Genomic DNA, 16,366 nt, shown 5'->3' with positions numbered 1-16,366 from the left:
AATCTTAACCTGCTTCTCAAACTCCTTTACCTCATTTTCATCCAGTTCTACCTCTAGCAGAATCTCCTGAGGGGATGGAGAACGAGAGGAGTCATTCTCCTCCACATCAAACTCCATCACATGCTGATGGGTGACAGCAGGGGGTGCTGGCATGAACCTCACCTCCTGTGATACAACCACCACCAGAGCAACACTTCTGGCTTCCCCAACATAGTTCACAGCCTCACAGATATATTCTCCCTGGTCAGCCTTAGTGACATTATGAATCACTAACGTGATGTTATCACCATCTCTGTCCATTCTAACTCTATCGTCTGCCACCAGCTGGGTTTTATTGAAAAACCACCTTACATCAGGGGAAGGCAGGCCAAAAACCTCAGCATAAAATGTCAGTGAGTCGTTTTCAAATACTCTTTTCTTAATGAGAGGTTTAAGGAACGCTGGAGGAATTCCCTGCACTTTCTCTTGAAGGGTGGCCGGTCCTAGTGACCCTTTGCCCTGTGAGAGAAATCTGCTCTCATCCAAGCTTACGCCACTTGGATTGGTTTTAACACCCTCATCAGCAGGAGAGTTGAGGAAATGAACCGGTGAGACAAACTTCTCGGTGGAGTCTCCCGTTGAGGGTCTCTTGTGATGTACTGGAGAGAACGGAAACTCATCCGGTGTCATAAACCCACTAGGTATGTCAGAGTTTGGAGTGTGAAAGGATGGTGGTGACTTGAGAGTGTGAAGGGACTCTGCGATTGGTTGAGACACCTCGGTAGAAGAGCCTGGGGTGAAAAACCTTTCAGGTACCTCTGCTATCTCTTCACTCATAGTGCTACCAATTTCTATGGACATCTCAGACTCGGGGGTGAGTGGCCTACCCCAGTCTGCTGGAGGGTTGTAATACTCGTATACAGCCCCGAAAGTTACTTCCTCCTCCTGCATGGAACCTGCCGCCGCTGCTGCTGCCCCTCCCTCAGACTCAGCTGCCACGGATTCTTCAAGAGTATCTCCTTCCTGTTCCGGTTGAGCAGCTAGTACATCAGGTGGTTTAACTTGGGTGTTTGTGTTTCTCATAATTTTTGGGGGTTCAGGATTCACATGAACACCAGCTCTACCAATTTTAGCTCTTTTTTCAATTTCATCTTTTTCTCCAGTGACAGCTTTCTCCGATATTCCTGTTACATCAGTCTTTGAGTCTGGCATACTGACAAAAATGCCACTGTCCATAGATGGTTCTGTGATAGACATACATTCTTCAGTACCACCTACAGCCTCCTCATGTATTTTCTCTAAAACTGATCCCTCTTTGAACCTTTTGACCTCCTCATCCATGTCAGTTCCACCTTCAACCAATGTCTCAATAACGTCAGCTGCATCAAGACAAAAAGATGCTTCCAAACCCACATTTGGGGGTGGAAACTGCCTCTCAGTCTCTAAATGTCCAGAAATCGTTTCAGCTGTTACACCTTCCTCAACAGGCACCCTAACAGAACGTTTCATTACAGGAACCTTCTCAGGCTTGAAAGGAATGAAACTACTGGTTCTGTCAAATGGCTGTTGTGTCTGATTCCCAATCATCTCGACATCACCAGTCTGTGTAGGATCTTGGACACAAACTGGTTTCTGTGGCCTTGGTCTCACAAGCTGTGGAGACTTCTGCAGCTCCTCCACGAACTGTTTCACACCTGCTCCTCGTTCAACATCAGTGACCTCAGAGGTATCTGACACTACAGGTTCAGTTGCTTCAGGAACATATGGATTTACTGATATAGCAGGTTCCTCAGACACCCTGTCAAGTCCGAGCACTTCCTCCTTCTCTTGTTGGTCTAGGGAAATGGCCACAGCAGGAATAAACTCTTCAGGAAACTGTGTGTCTTTTCTTTGCTCCTCAGGTGAAGGAGGTGTCATTAGAGAAACTGGTGAGTCAGACTCAAAAGCCTGTTTGATCTGAGAAACTTTAATTATAGCAGCAGAACCCTGAAGACCACAGCCTGAAAGTGTTGGGAGCTCTTTGGAAGGAGAAAATCTGGATTTGGGGGCTTTGACATCCATATCTGACAGAGGAGGTGAAATTAGAGGTTTATCCTCTGTACGAGAGATGGCAGGCACATGCACAGTGGCAGGTTTCTTGAAATCCTCAGTTAGTCTTGCAGGAATCTCGCCTACTCTTTCAGAGGAAGAGATATCTTCTCCCTCCGCAGCTTCTCCTTGCTCTGAAAATTGCGCAGGATCACGGATTTGACCTGACACCTGACAGATGCTCATGACCTCCCCAAGCTTATTTTTAGCTAGACATCTGTACATTCCAGCATCTGTGCGTCTAAAACTGTAAATATAAAGTCTGTACATTTTATTATCTACCTCTGCTCTGTATTTATTGGCCGCAGCATCAAGGCAAGTATTATTAAAATACCATGTGGCCTCAGGTGCAGGATCACCAGTGATAACGCACTCCAACACTGCAGTGCTGCCCTCACGACAGGTCACATTCTTCAATTCAGTCACTACACAAGGGGCTTCTCCAACCACATCAAAGGAGAAGGTAAATTTGTGCTTCAAAGTCTGAGGTGTTCCATCATCACTGGGAACCTCTGGAGTTTTCTCTGGCAAAGCTTGAGGTCTGTCCTCACCGCTGTCCTCAGACATTTCAGGGAGAGGAGTAGCAGCTGTAATGCGAATCTCTACAGGTGAGGACGTGAACGATTCATCTGACAATCGACGTTTGTGGACCACAGTTTGGGGAACTTGCAGCGTTGTCTTTCCTGAATCTATGTAGGTCTGAATCTCCTGCTCTATGAGACTCTCCTGACCCCCCAGCTCCTCAATAACTACCACTTCCTGGGTGACACCTGCCTTTTTTGATGCTTTCTTATCCAAAATCTCAAGAGTACCACTGCAGATTGATTTACCATGCTTGTTGGTTATGATGCACTCATAAGTCCCCTCATGATCTGTCGTTGGATAGAATACAGTGAGCTTAGAGTTGTTTGATTTGATCATGATGTCATAATCTGGGCTGTGGTCCACTGACTGGCCATCTTTGAGCCAGCTAACAACAGGTGGAGGATCACCCTGAAACTGGCAAGTGAACTCTGTCATCTCACCAGTTTTAACTTTAAGTGAAGATATTTCTTTTAAAAATACCGGGGGTGAGCCTGGAGAATCCATATGCCCTTGTTTAACCCTCTGAGACTCTGGAAGTTTAATCTCCTTCTTTATAGCAGCTTGTGCAGAACTTCCTGCTCCAGTTACTCCAAGTCTAACTGAATCTTCACTTTCTTCAACTTTCTCTGTACCTGCTAAACGTTTCTGTTGTTGCCATCCACTACTCTCTCCAGCAGTTTCTACCTCCTCTTTCATCCTTCGCTTATCCCTTACATCTGTCTGGAAACGCTGGTGGCTGGATTTATCCGTGGTCAGACTATACTCCTCCCTGCTCCTAATTTTCTCTGATGCTCCACCCACATCACCTGATTGAAGAGCTTTTTCATTAGCAAAAGGCGCAGCCACCTTAAGAGGTGAAGTAGTGCCTCGGAGAGGAATCTGGGTTTCAGAAGACTGTTTACTTTGTGCAGCTTGTCGTTCAGTGGAAAGTCTTGCATTTGGTGATAAAGCATGGAGTTCACGGTCCGTCGGAGGAAGATGGGGCTCTAACACAGGCCCAGGCTGTTTGCACTGACTGTCCAAAGCCCACTCTGACTCCAGCTCAGACACTTCCTCTTGCTCAACAACATCTTGCTGCCATTTCAGGATACGCTGAGCCATTGCTTCTTCCTCGCTTACAAAGTACTCACTGTCCGTCTGCAGTCTGGTCTCGCGGCCCTCTGTCGGCACTTCCTCAGCTAGCGGCCACTGAGGAATATCTGATTTCTGATCTTGGAAACCTGCTGGAGCCGAGGTGGTTGGCAAATGCTCCTGAGCCGTTTGACCAGGAGAAATCCTCCTGCTGTGGGCCAAAGTGGGCTGCTGAAATGTCGGCACAGCAGAGGTTTCTGGGAAGATTCTTCCAACCTCAGGAGTCTTCTCAGCCTGGAACGGAGGATAACGCTCTGCCCAGTCAGACTCTAGCTCCACTGGCTGCTGTTGCTCCATCAGAACATCTTGTTGCCATCTCATGATTCTCTGAGTCAGGGCCTCCTCTTCGCTGACAAATTTCTCACTCTCCAGTTCTGAGATGTTCTCTCGTGACAGCTGGAGCTCCCGTTCTTCTTTCGTCTTCTCAAACAACTTCTTCTCTGTTCTGACTTTTGTTCTAGGTGACTGAACATCCTCCTCTTTTGCTTTACCTTTTATTCTAGGTGATTTTTGTGCCAGGAGTGGAACCTCTTTTTCCTGTTCTTGTATTGGGGTTTTAATTCTGGCTTTAGGAGAGGGTGCAGATGTTACTTCACGTTCTGCTTTACCTGCCACTGTTACAGGTTTTGGGTTTGGATTTGGTAAATTAACTACATCTAATGGTGCTCCTTTCTCCATCTCCTGCTGAGAAGAAATTACCTCCTCAGACATCATGTACTGATTATCTGCTGGTTGAGGCAGATCAGTTTCAGGGTGAAAGGCCTCTTCCTCTGACATTCGGACGCCTTGCTGCCACTTCCTGATTCGCAGAGCCAGAAGTTTCTCCTCGCACTCCATCCTTTCAGCCTCCAGACTTTTCTCATACTGATCCCTCAGAGACTCATCTGGTTTATCTGCTGGTTTAACTGGATCAAAAGAAGCAGATTTATCAACGTCCAATCCTCTGACTTCTTTTTTAGGTGATTTTGGTGGTGCCACTTCAAACTCTAGAGGCCTTGCCTTCAACATGGGAGATTTGTGTTGAGGGGAGATTTGTGAGGTGGGTGTGGCTTCAGTTCCCTCAGTTGATATTTTCTCAACCATCTCCTGCTTCATGTAAGGGTGCCCTGTAGGTTCCATGTATTGCATTTCAGCTGGCAGAGGAACATCAGTTTCTTCGTGAAATGTTTCTTGCTCTGACATCAAACTTCCTTGCTGCCACTTCCTGATCCGCAAAGCAAGAAGCTTGTCCTCACACTCTTTTCTGTCGGCCTCTAAGCTCTTTCCATACTGAGCCCTTAATGATTCCTCCTCATAGAACTCATCTCCTTCAGATGGTCCTGGGGCTTCAGATATTACCTCCTCACTAAAGACAGATGCTTCTTCTTGAACAGAAGTCCTGGTTTCTTCAGTTTTGTGGAGCAGCTCAAACTTTGCCTTTGCCGTTTCCACCTTGTGCTCTTCACTTTCATCTGCCTGAGACTCACTGGCTTTTTGATTCTCCAGTGTCTCTGTGAATTTGTCACCAGACTTTCTTTCTCTCTGATGTGTTGTGTCAACTAGCTCACCCTTCATGATCTGAATGGCTCTTGTTCTGGATTGAGGCTCAAACAAATGTCTCTTTCGAGGGTGAGAAGGTTCCTTGGTTAACTTTTTCTCACCCTGATTCAATGTTCGGTGCTGGACGTCAGGCAGAGAGGTGGGCTTGACCCTCAACTTCTCCACATACTCTGCGTAGCTCGACTCACTGGCGACTGACTCGACCTCAAACTCAGAGGAGGACATGGTGGAAATAGAAAGCCTTTTCTTTTCTTTCACTGCTTTCTGCAGGGTTGTAAGCTTTGCTCTGACCTCATTGTGGAGGCTTTCTGTGTCACTGAACCTGTCACTGTATCTGTCGCTGCACCTGTCACTGAACTTATCACTGAATCTTGCCCCAGTGCGCCGGTCACAGTAGATATCACTGAACCTGTCGTTAAAACGCTCAGACCTGTCAAACATGGGGGGAGGAGACGGAGCGCGCTCAGAAGCAGTCTCTAAACGTTTGGATTCCTTCTCTGATGGTTTGTCTAAAGAACCCGTACTAGATCTGAAGTACACAGTTCTCACTAAAGCACTTTTGGATCGGGATCTGCCCTGGTGGACTTTGGACATTTTGTCAAATGGAGATCCTACACACCTGAGATCAACTCTAAACTTCCTCTCCTTCCTCTGCTCTGCCAAGTTGTCTACACTCTCATGGGCCTGGACAGAGCGCCGAACAAAGCCAAGGTAGTTAGCGGACTGCTCTTCCCTAAGCGAAACCAAAAGTGACGCTGTGGACTCAGCAGAACCTTCTGAGTTTAATGCCATCACCTTGTAACTGCCGGAGTCTTTCTCCCTGATACTGTCAATGAAAAGACACGTAGTGTGCATGTGCATCTTACTGTCGGTACAGATCCTACGTCTGCGTTCCTTGGGGATAGATCTATTGTTATGAAACCAAAGAATAGTCGGCACAGGACAAGCGATCAGTTTACACTTTAACTCCACGGGTTCTCCCTCCAGAACTGACTGAAACCTGAGTTTCTTTGTGAAGGACGGCTTAATGTTCTCTGTCCAGGAGCTGATTGACGAAGTTCTGCTTGAGCAGCGATTAGCTGATACCAAGCCGTGATCGAGGAACTCCTCTGTGTCAGAGAAAGCTCCACGGAGATGTCGGCTGCCGCTGAGCTCAGTGATGCCGTGTGCTTCTGCAAACAGAAACAGACGACAGTCAGAACGGCACGAGGTCTGGAGGTAAAGGGACGAAAAAGATGATCTTTAATGGAAATATTAAAATGCATGCTGGGAGTCACAATGCCATAAAAAATAATTTCACTCACCATATTTGTTCGAATAAACGCAAGACTTGATTCTTTTTAATAGAAACCTGCAGGAAGTTTTGATCCTTCATCTGTGGAAATTTCTTCAAAACATAAATTATTTTATTATTGTTAAAACATGACGGCCAACATCCGCTTGTTTTCTCTCTGATGGTTGCGTTTTTACTTGAATGTTCCTTACCTGACTTGCAGACAGGAGAATAAACGCCCTTTCTAATCCTTAACAGGAAATGAATGAAGCACAAGCTCTCCAATACATATTTTTGATTTCAGAACATTAAGAATTGAAGCCGTAAAATTGGGCGAGAAAGGCGTTTATTCGAACTAATATAGTTTGACTGGTGTTATTTTGGAAGCAAACCACAGGAATCACATCCCACTATCTGCAAGCCAGGCTAGGACATATTCTGCAGGAAGAAGGTATCAGTCCCAAATGCAGAAGGCCTCTATATCTTTTAAAGGGCCTTTCAAGTATTTCAAAGAGCTTTAAAAGATACACATCCTGCACCTTTTACTTGGAAATACCCGAGGAACCTTCATGCCAAAATGACTTTCTGGATGCAAAGTCTTTAGAAACTGGAACAAGCAAGTTTTGTCAGTGCTTTCCTGGAGGAAACCATGGGATACCATCATAATAAAAGAGCAGATGATACAAACAAGTATTTTTCCATAAAAACACATAAATATGACATGCAACTGCAGAAAATAAGATTTTTTTTAAAGGGACAGTTCAACATTTGACTTGTTTCCAAGCTGTAAGTGCAATCTGCTGCTGCAGGACAACTCTGACCCAACCAACCCATACAGCATGCATTTGCACATCAGTTTCTCTCATCAGGACCTTCATGGCGTCTCCACAAGAAGAACATCTCAGAACCATAGCTTATGTCAGAGTTGACTGCTGACAGACTACTTTTACAGTGAAAAGTCAGAGGATGTAACTGGAAACGTGGTCAAACTATCCCCTTTCCACTGAATCATCTTCTCAGGTGTGATCGCAGTAATTGTGACTGATATGGCCAGAGAGGCAAGGTCTTACCTTTAACTTCTTCTTCAATTGTGGCTTCGATCTGCTCCCTCACAACAGTCACTGTGGAAGAAACAGACACCAGTTTATTGTTTATCCATTAGTTTCTACATGCCTTTGTCACATTTCTCGCTGTTCGGGTTAAGACTGATGGAATTCATCCCTGATCTGGGATAAAACCAAAGTACCATAACCCAGCCTTTTTGTTATTATTACTGGCCCACTTGTCAAACTTGCAAAAGCACAACATTTTACCAAGTATTTCTGTCTAGTTTCAAGTGCAAATATCTTAGTACACTTGAAATATGACAAAACTAACTTACAAGTAACTTTTCAGCAAGGTATAGGAGCGTATTTTAAAACAATTCTTGAACATTTATTTTAAAAAGTACTAGGTCCATTGGCATTTCACTTATTAAAAGACATTGTGAAATAATTTGCCAATTGAACTAGAAAATAGCCAAAAATACTTACTAAAGTTTTGTTTTTGAAGTGCGCTCAAATTCTTAAAATTGGCTATTTTTCCTTCTTCTAAAACATAAACCCTGAGGACCAAATATTTCTTTGCTGCCTATCCAGTACAACTATAGCAGACTAGATTGTTTAAAAATAGAGCAGTGACAAGACAATTTATTCCACAAAAATTACAAAATGTTCTGGCTCAAATATCAGTTCCTAAAAACCAAAACGAACTTTTCCAAAATCCAACAAAGTAAGCAGAAATCCCTGCTCACTTAAATGAGCAATGAAGAAGCACAAGCTGGTGTCCAGAAAGGAGGAATGCAAGAAAGGGAAGTTTTTCAAAGGTAATCAGATTGGTAGAAAAAAGAGAAATGAAGATCCGTTCCTACAGGAGTGACAGTGAGGGTAAATGCGTGAGTTTTACTGTGGAGAGACAAAGGAGGAGCATGGGTGAAGGGATTGTTCCTGAGAGGAAAAGTGAGGAAGGAGGAAGTGAAAACTCCAGGATTCAAACAAACACGTGAATTTGTGAAAGAAGAGGTTCGACTTTGTGATGTTAGTCAGAGATGAAGAACGACTGAGGGATGTCCCGATTATCACATTTTAGAGCTGCACCAATCAGTCTGACAAAGATCAAATCAAAATTTTCTCTTAATTGGCTCTGATTGGTTGGTCAATAATTCTACCAGTTTTCCTAATTAAATACATAGAAACTAAGAATTCCCACCATTTTGGAAACCTGTCCATAAATTTAAAGGGTACCTATTATGCAAAATTCACATTTAGCCCCTTCTTGTGCTTCCATTTGTGTCTCAACTGCTTCTAAAAACAAGTGATTAAAAAATATATTAATTAATTTTAAAAAATCACCCATTAAGTTAATGTTTTTTGGTGTCTGGAAAATGATCCGTTTCAAAATAAATAGGCACTGCCCGTTACCTAGTGACCCCTGCGGAGCTCCACCTGTCATCTAGCAACCCAAGCTGACTCGTCACATTCTTGTTGGTTGTGCAGCAGGCTCTACTAATGCTTTTCAAAGACATGTGGTTGTATAATTGCACATCTGTTTGCAGCCATGTTAACATGTGAGTGGAAGTTGGAGTTGGAGGACGTGGTCAGCAGCAGCTTACTTGGATTTAAAGTGACAAGACATCCTAAAACGTCTCATTCTGAAAAGAGTTGAAAATAGTCAGAACTGACCAGACTAAGATCCCATTTTCCAAGAATGATTTTATGCAACAAAATGTAATAAACATGTTTTGTGTAGCCCAAAGCCCCATCCTAACCTGTCCAAGGCAGCATAATAGGTCACCTTTAATACAAAAACAAAATTTCATGTCCTTACTATTGACCGTGTTTTCAGATTTTCAGGGAATTTGCATTGCAAGATAAAAAAAGTGGAAAACCTAGAACTAATCCTGTCCATCTTGGAAGCTTTCATCTGCTTCGGGACATCCTCTCAGACTTTTATTTTTAGAAAGAGTGCCTCAATCTTGAAGAAAGAAAAACGTGACGATTTAGGGGGGAGTCTGGCTACAAACCAACACATCCAGGTGTTACCTTCTTCCTCTCTGATAACGGTGAGGCTGGCCGAGCATGCAGCCTCCCCGGCGTTATTCACCGCCCTGCAGGTGTACTGCCCTGCATGCTCGGAGAAGGCGTCCACTATGATGAGTGTGGCGATGTTCGTCACCTCATCGAAGTGGAACACCACGTTCTTGGAAGGTTGGACCGGGTGCCGGTTGTGGAACCAGCTGATTTCCGGCTTCGGCAGGCCAGATACACACGCATGAAAACGGGCCACCTCCCCGTGTGTCACTGCGCAGCTTGTGACTGGTTGGATGAAAATCGGCTTTTGGCCAACTGACGGTTTCTTTAGGCTGGAGACGTGCCACTGAGGCTCGGTAGAACTGCTCACTGTTTGAATTTGCCCTGAAACGAAGCAGGTTCAGGGGTCGTTCTTTATTTAGTGAAAATTTCATCCCACTGATTGCTTTGCATCAAACCAAAGAAATGAAAGTCTTTTTAACAACAGATCAGAATCCAAATCAGGATTCATAAAAAAGCTCCTTTAAACTGAACTCAATACAACCTCAGATGAATAACTTCTGACATTTTACACAGATGTTGAGACAAAACCAAAAAAAAGTTCTGCCTCAGATATAAATCAAGCATTTGTAGCTTTCATCATCGTTTTGATGAAAAACTCACCGTCCAGTGTGAGAGTGGCAGAGCAGGACACTTTCCCGGCGTCGTTTGTGGCCACGCAGGTGTATTCCCCCTCATCCTCTGGGTAAACTCTGGAGATCTCCAGCTGACAGCTGTCGTCAAACTGAGACATCCTGAAGAAGTCTGACTGCTTGATCTCTTTCTCCTTGTGGAACCAGCTGATCTTCACATCTAAATCAGGAGAGTTTGTTCAGCTACAAACTAAATATTTAGTTTTGCAAGCTAAATACTTAGCTTAGAGCTAAATGTTTAGCTAATATTCAAAGTCACTTGCATGTAGCCAAAAGCTAACTGTGATAGTAAACCTTTTGAACCTTTAAATAAACTCCTAGTGAGGCTGACTGACTACAGATTTTGCCCATGTTTCTTCTTCATTGTTGTTTCTTTTACACTCAATGAGCAACTTTTCAAGTTAACACAGAATGAGCTATTCTATATTTTAAGTTGAAATACAAATTTTCACCAAAGGATCTAATATCTTCCAAACAAAATACTTAGATTGGATTTAACTAAATATTTAATTTGATAACAGTTTTTAGAATAGAGCTAACTGGGACTCAATATTTAGCTTGCTAACTAAACATTTAGTTTAATAACTAAATATTTAGCTTGCTAATTACATTTTTATTTGCAAACAAAATATTCAGCTTGCCAACTACATATTTAAATTTGAGCTAGTTAAATATTCAGCTTGCAAACTACATACTTAGACTGGAGCTAGATATTTAGCTTGCTTATTAAACATTTTGTCTGAAACTCTTGCATTTAATAAATTAATAACAGGGTTAAATATGACTTAAGAAAAATAAACCCCCATTCTTTCTGTTATAACAGTCTAAACAAACCAAATTATTAATGTTAAATTCTGAAATGACTTCTTACCGTCTCCACGGACTCTGCACTGGAAGTGAGCGGATTCTCCCTCTCTGGCTGAGGTGTTGGAGATGGGTGAGATGATGACGGGCGGAGCGATGGGGGCAGCGGAGTCTGGAGACACCACCTCTGACACTACAGCACACAAACCTGCATCAGACTCCATCCGCCATGTCTCCATTCTGCTCTTCAAGCAGGACGTCGGGTCTTACCTTCCACATTTAGCGTGGCGGTGCTGGTGGCCGTGCCGTAGTCGTTCTTCGCCTCGCAGTTGTAGATGGCGGCATCCTCGGGGAATACTTCGATCAGAAGCAGCGTGTGCTCGTTGCCGTCGTGAAGGAACTTGCACTTGAAGCCCGGCGACAGAGCCTGGGAGTTTTTGTACCAGGAGACTTGCGGTGGAGGAACGCCGCTCACCTGAACGGAGAAGCGAGCCGGCTTTCCTGCCTCCACTGACTGGGGCTCCATGTGACGGAGGATCTGAGGAGGCTCCGGGACTGGAAAGTAAAATGTTTGGTCCAGGGTTAATGTTGTTTAGGGTTTAAAATTACAGTTTTCTTTTATTTAGTTGTGACTTTCTGTTCTAATTCAGTTAGTTTTGATTGGTTTTTAAGTGTGTTTGCTAGTTTTATTAGTTAGATATTGTTTAGTTTTTATTAGTTTACGGTAGTAGTATTAGTTTTATCATACTCTGGTTAACCTTTAGGTGCAAAATGAACAAAAACGCAGTATTGTATTGTGATTATGTTTACATCAATTGGGTAATGAATGCTGAACAGAGGACATTTTCAAAAAAATGTATTCAGTTACTATTGAACAACCAACTGATTCTGACTGTCGCCATTTTGTGCTGCCAGGAGTACGGAGTCCTGCAATTTCCCACAGCTGAAGTAAACTGATTGTGTGGGGATAAAAAATCTATTTCGCATCAGTTCGAAAGACCAATAAATAGATTCACAAAAACAAAGATATTATATCTATAAATTCAGTACATTTCAGTTAGTTTTATAATCACTCGATACAGTTCGAGTTAGCTGTAAATTTTCCCCATTAAAATTGACAAAAATCAATTTTTGTCAATTGATTTTATTTATATCAATTGACAAAAATGTTTTCTTAATTTAAATTTTTGTTATTTTGTTAGTTTTAGTTAACTATAACATCCTTGGTTTTGTCAACAAAGACAAATTTGGAGCAGATTTTGCAGGAATATCTTTCCATATTTCCAAGATACAGTTCTCATCTACATCAGTTTAGAACCTTTTTCTCGACTTACTGTTGACTCTCAGGTGCATGGTGCTCCTGTTCTTTCCGGCGATGAAAGTATATTCTCCAGCATCACTCCTGTAGGTCTCAGAGATGGTGAGGCGGTGCAGCTTCCTGATGGCAACATAGCTGAATCTTTCCTCCACAGAGAACTGGATCTCCACGCCGTTCCTCAGCCAGCGTCCTTCGACGTCGTCCTCATTCACCTCAAACTCAAAGGTTGCTCTGTGTTTCTCAAGAACCTGACGGAGGCACGGGAAGGGTGAGATTACTGAAGAAATATCATTGTTTCTGGTGTAAAACTATAAAACTGCCTTACTATTTTATAGTAAGGCAGTTACTATACTGCCTTTAAGTGGAGAAATAAAAGTACAAATAAACAGACAAAAATGTACGCTGGTAAAAGTATTACACTAATAGTTTTACTTGAGTAAAAATATTACTCAAGTAAAATACTCAAGTATTTTACTTGAGTAAAACTACTTATTGTATTGAAAGTAAAAGTACTTGTTGAGTACCATTAACTTGATTAAGTCATTGATTACTTTCAAACTAATAAACAAATAAAAAAATGCAGTGTGATGTGAATGTAATGTATAACGCAACACATTACTGGAATGCATAAGAATGTAAAGTATAGATACTTAATGCAAAATGTAGTGGAGTAAAAGTTGAAAAAACAAACCACGATTAAATCTACTTAAGTAAAATACAGATACAAGAAGAAAGTAGTTAAATACAGTCAAAAAGTACTTGTACGTCACTACATCCTACCATGATTTCGCGCTCTGCAGGTTCAGCGATGCGGACGTCACGTCCCTCTACGATCAGCTGGGCCTTGGAAACGCTGGATCCGGCCACGACTGAATACTCTCCAGCGTCTGACATACGAACCGTCTGGATCATCAGACGATGGACAAACTTCTCGGCTGTCATTACATACCTGTGAATAAAGCAGGTAAAATGATTTCCAGCTGATTTTAACTTGGAATGTTCCTCCTTGAGATGAATTCAGAGGTTTCATTTGGGCTGAACAATAAATAAATATCAACAGACAATACGTCTTATGGAGCATTTAATATGAATATTCACTGAAGCGCACAGAATTCTGGGTGATGTAGGCAGAAGACGGCCAGCTTAGCTAGGTTGGTGGAATCAACTAACTGACTCACCCTATGGGTGCGTTCACACTGCAGCCTGAAGTGACTCAATTCCGATTTTTTTTTTTTTTTTTTGACGTAATGCGACCTGTATCCGATCTTTTCATGGCAGTGTGAACAGCACAGGTCGGATTCTTTGTCGAACGTGACCCATATCCGATACGTATCCGATTCAAATGCGACCTAACGTTCAGGTCGCATTCATCCGAACTGAACGTCACTGATTCTCATCAAATCTTACTATTCTACGCGCAAGCGGGAAGAAAAACAACAGCTATGACGGACTATATGAGGATTAAGTTGTTAATATGCTGCTCCAGCCGGACAACAACTTCAAATATATAAGCTAAGCTCCACCGTTAGCCTCCATGTTTACTTCCGCAAACACTGAGCACTTCTTCTTTTTATGGCGGTTGGCAGAACACTGAGAACGCTGACGCTATTGCGCCCTCTAGTGGGCATGCAGGACACTTTCAGGTCGTTTGCCCGTTTAACACTGCTGAACGCATATAGGTCGCAATTACTGGCAGTGTGAACGCCCCCTGCAAAAAAATCAGAATTGCCAAAAAAATCGGAATTGGGTCACTTCAGGTTGCAGTGTGAACGCACCCTTAGGTTACCTAGCAACAACCTGCTTAGTAACTTGCTTAATAGCAGTTTAATATTTTGCTACTGTTCCTCACAGCTTCTTAAAAATAAAAAACAACAGTGTGGAGTGAAAACTGTGCATATAACAGAAAATGCCACACCACCAGTTTGGCAGTATTTCAGATATTTCAGACAAAAAACAAATATAATAACAAATAATCGATATTGGCTGATATGAAACACTTAATAATGTGTTTTTCAGCTGTGTTGCCCAGCCCTAGTATCATCGCAGACAGACCTTTCCTCAGTTAAGTCCAACTCCTGGCCGTCCTTCATCCACATCACCTGGATGTTCGGCTCAGTAACTTCACACTCAAACATCGCCTTCTTCTTCTCGGTTATCTTTATGTCTTTAATCTTCTTGGTGAACTCAATCACACGAGCTGAGAATAAGAAATGTAGATTTAAAGAACATCCAAAACTAGGAAAAAAAAAGAACACAGTCCAATGAATGCTTTGTTACCTTCAACAAAGAGGTTAGCGGCGCTAGCAGCAGAGCCTGCTACAAACTGGTATTCTCCTCCGTCTCCAAAGTGGACATTTCGGATAGTGAGTGAATGTGTGAGCTGCCGGCTGCGGACTTGACATCTTTCCGATGATTTGACCTCTACGCCATTCTTCAGCCATTTGTAGGTGATGCCCTCATAGTTTACGGTGACTTCAAAGGTGATGGTGTCTCTCTCCTGAGCGTTCAGGTCATTTAGCATGGAGGTGATCAGGACAGCTGGACAGACGAAACATACATTTTAAGATTGGACCAAAATGTTGAGCTGCAGAAACTCTGGTTTACACAAGTTTTTTTTGTATTTTCTTCTTAATTATAATAGCAAAGACTTATTATATGTTTTAATTTTTTGTAAATAACAAACTAAACACATTATTTTAATGAAATAAGCAAAAGCAGTCAGATTTCTGCACATAAGTGATGCATAAATCATTGCAGATTTAAAACAAAAGAGGGTTTTGCAGATAAGAAAAACAGCAAACCATAGCCTAAATTTTTCATCTTTTTCTGGATTTTTTGTGTCTTTTTAGCAACAACAGGAATTTTCCAACTCTTACTTTATTTTTCTAAGTTTATAAAATGGACATGCAAATGTCTGTGTTTTAAGAAAAGCCACTGGATGTTTTTGATCCCTATTACTAATAAATTAAATTAAAAGTAAACATCAGTATACTTAGTTATATACATAAAAGTATGTCTCTCCAAAACAATTCCCCCTTGTTCTCTTTTTTGTTTTACTTTGTTTGCTTTTTGTTGTTTTTTGTTTGTTTGGTATTGCTTTCATAAATGAAAATGTAAGGAGAAGAAATGTATCGGATCACAGACTGAAACTGTGCTTTTGTAATCTTCTCAATACCTCAAAAATAAAGAATTAAAAAAATAAATAAATAAACATCAGGATGAATACTTTGTGTTGCCACACATGTCAATAAACATTCTCAAAGAGCAAAGAACTTTAAATTCTAATGAACATTTAACACTGGGACTGGAGGACATTTTAAATAACAAAAATAAATAAACAAAACAATCATGAAGTCCCTGTAAACAAAGTTTTACTTTAAAAAAGGGCCTAGACAAATGCACCAGAGTTTAATCATCCAGTTTTTGGTAGTAAGAGAAAGAGAAAAGAGAAAAGCAATACATCATGCAAAGGAAATTATTGAGATCAATTGATTTATTGCAATAGGTCTAGCAGTGCCTAAATCAAGCTTTGTGGTCTTACGGTTGACGGTAAGCGTCGCCGACACTTTGTCGTTCCCGCAGATGAAGGTGTACTCTGCAGAGTCTTCCCTGCTGGTGTTCATGATCTTCAGTTGGTGAAGTCTCCCCTGAACCACGATCCTGAACTTCTCACTCATCTCAATCTCCACGCCGTCTTTGAGCCAGGTGGACGGCACGTTGAAGTGAGAAACTTCGCACTCAAACGTGGCCACCTGGGTCTCAGGCACCTCCACACTCTCCATTGGTTTGGTGACACAAAGAGCTGCAGGCGAGAAATTGTAACACAATGAAAAAAAAGAGACAAATACTTTAACAAACAGCTTTTCTGAGAGTTTGAGCTCTCAGAGGA

The 16,366-nt window shown here is 42.2% G+C and overlaps 1 protein-coding gene across 23 annotated transcripts in view; it reads right to left on the bottom strand.

The window, feature by feature from the left end:
- Positions 1-16,366, bottom strand: part of ttn.2 (titin, tandem duplicate 2) — a 214,487-nt gene that overhangs the window by 170,322 nt on the left and 27,799 nt on the right. For all 23 annotated transcript variants that reach the window (XM_081604655.1, XM_081604668.1, XM_081604665.1 and 20 more), the window contains 9 exons: positions 16,019-16,279; positions 14,755-15,015; positions 14,530-14,674; positions 13,258-13,426; positions 12,494-12,725; positions 11,430-11,714; positions 11,227-11,352; positions 10,327-10,515; positions 7,666-7,716 (listed from right to left, as the gene is read on the bottom strand). In XM_081604655.1, the coding sequence (XP_081460781.1) occupies positions 7,666-7,716; positions 10,327-10,515; positions 11,227-11,352; positions 11,430-11,714; positions 12,494-12,725; positions 13,258-13,426; positions 14,530-14,674; positions 14,755-15,015; positions 16,019-16,279 (1,719 nt within the window). The remainder of the gene's footprint in view (positions 1-7,665; positions 7,717-10,326; positions 10,516-11,226; positions 11,353-11,429; positions 11,715-12,493; positions 12,726-13,257; positions 13,427-14,529; positions 14,675-14,754; positions 15,016-16,018; positions 16,280-16,366) is intronic.

Source organism: Poecilia reticulata, chromosome 2 (assembly GCF_904066995.2).
Source record: "Poecilia reticulata chromosome 2, P_reticulata-male-v2, whole genome shotgun sequence".
In the NCBI taxonomy this organism is placed as follows: Eukaryota; Metazoa; Chordata; class Actinopteri; order Cyprinodontiformes; family Poeciliidae; genus Poecilia; species Poecilia reticulata.
This window is presented reverse-complemented; position numbering and strand designations above follow the sequence as displayed.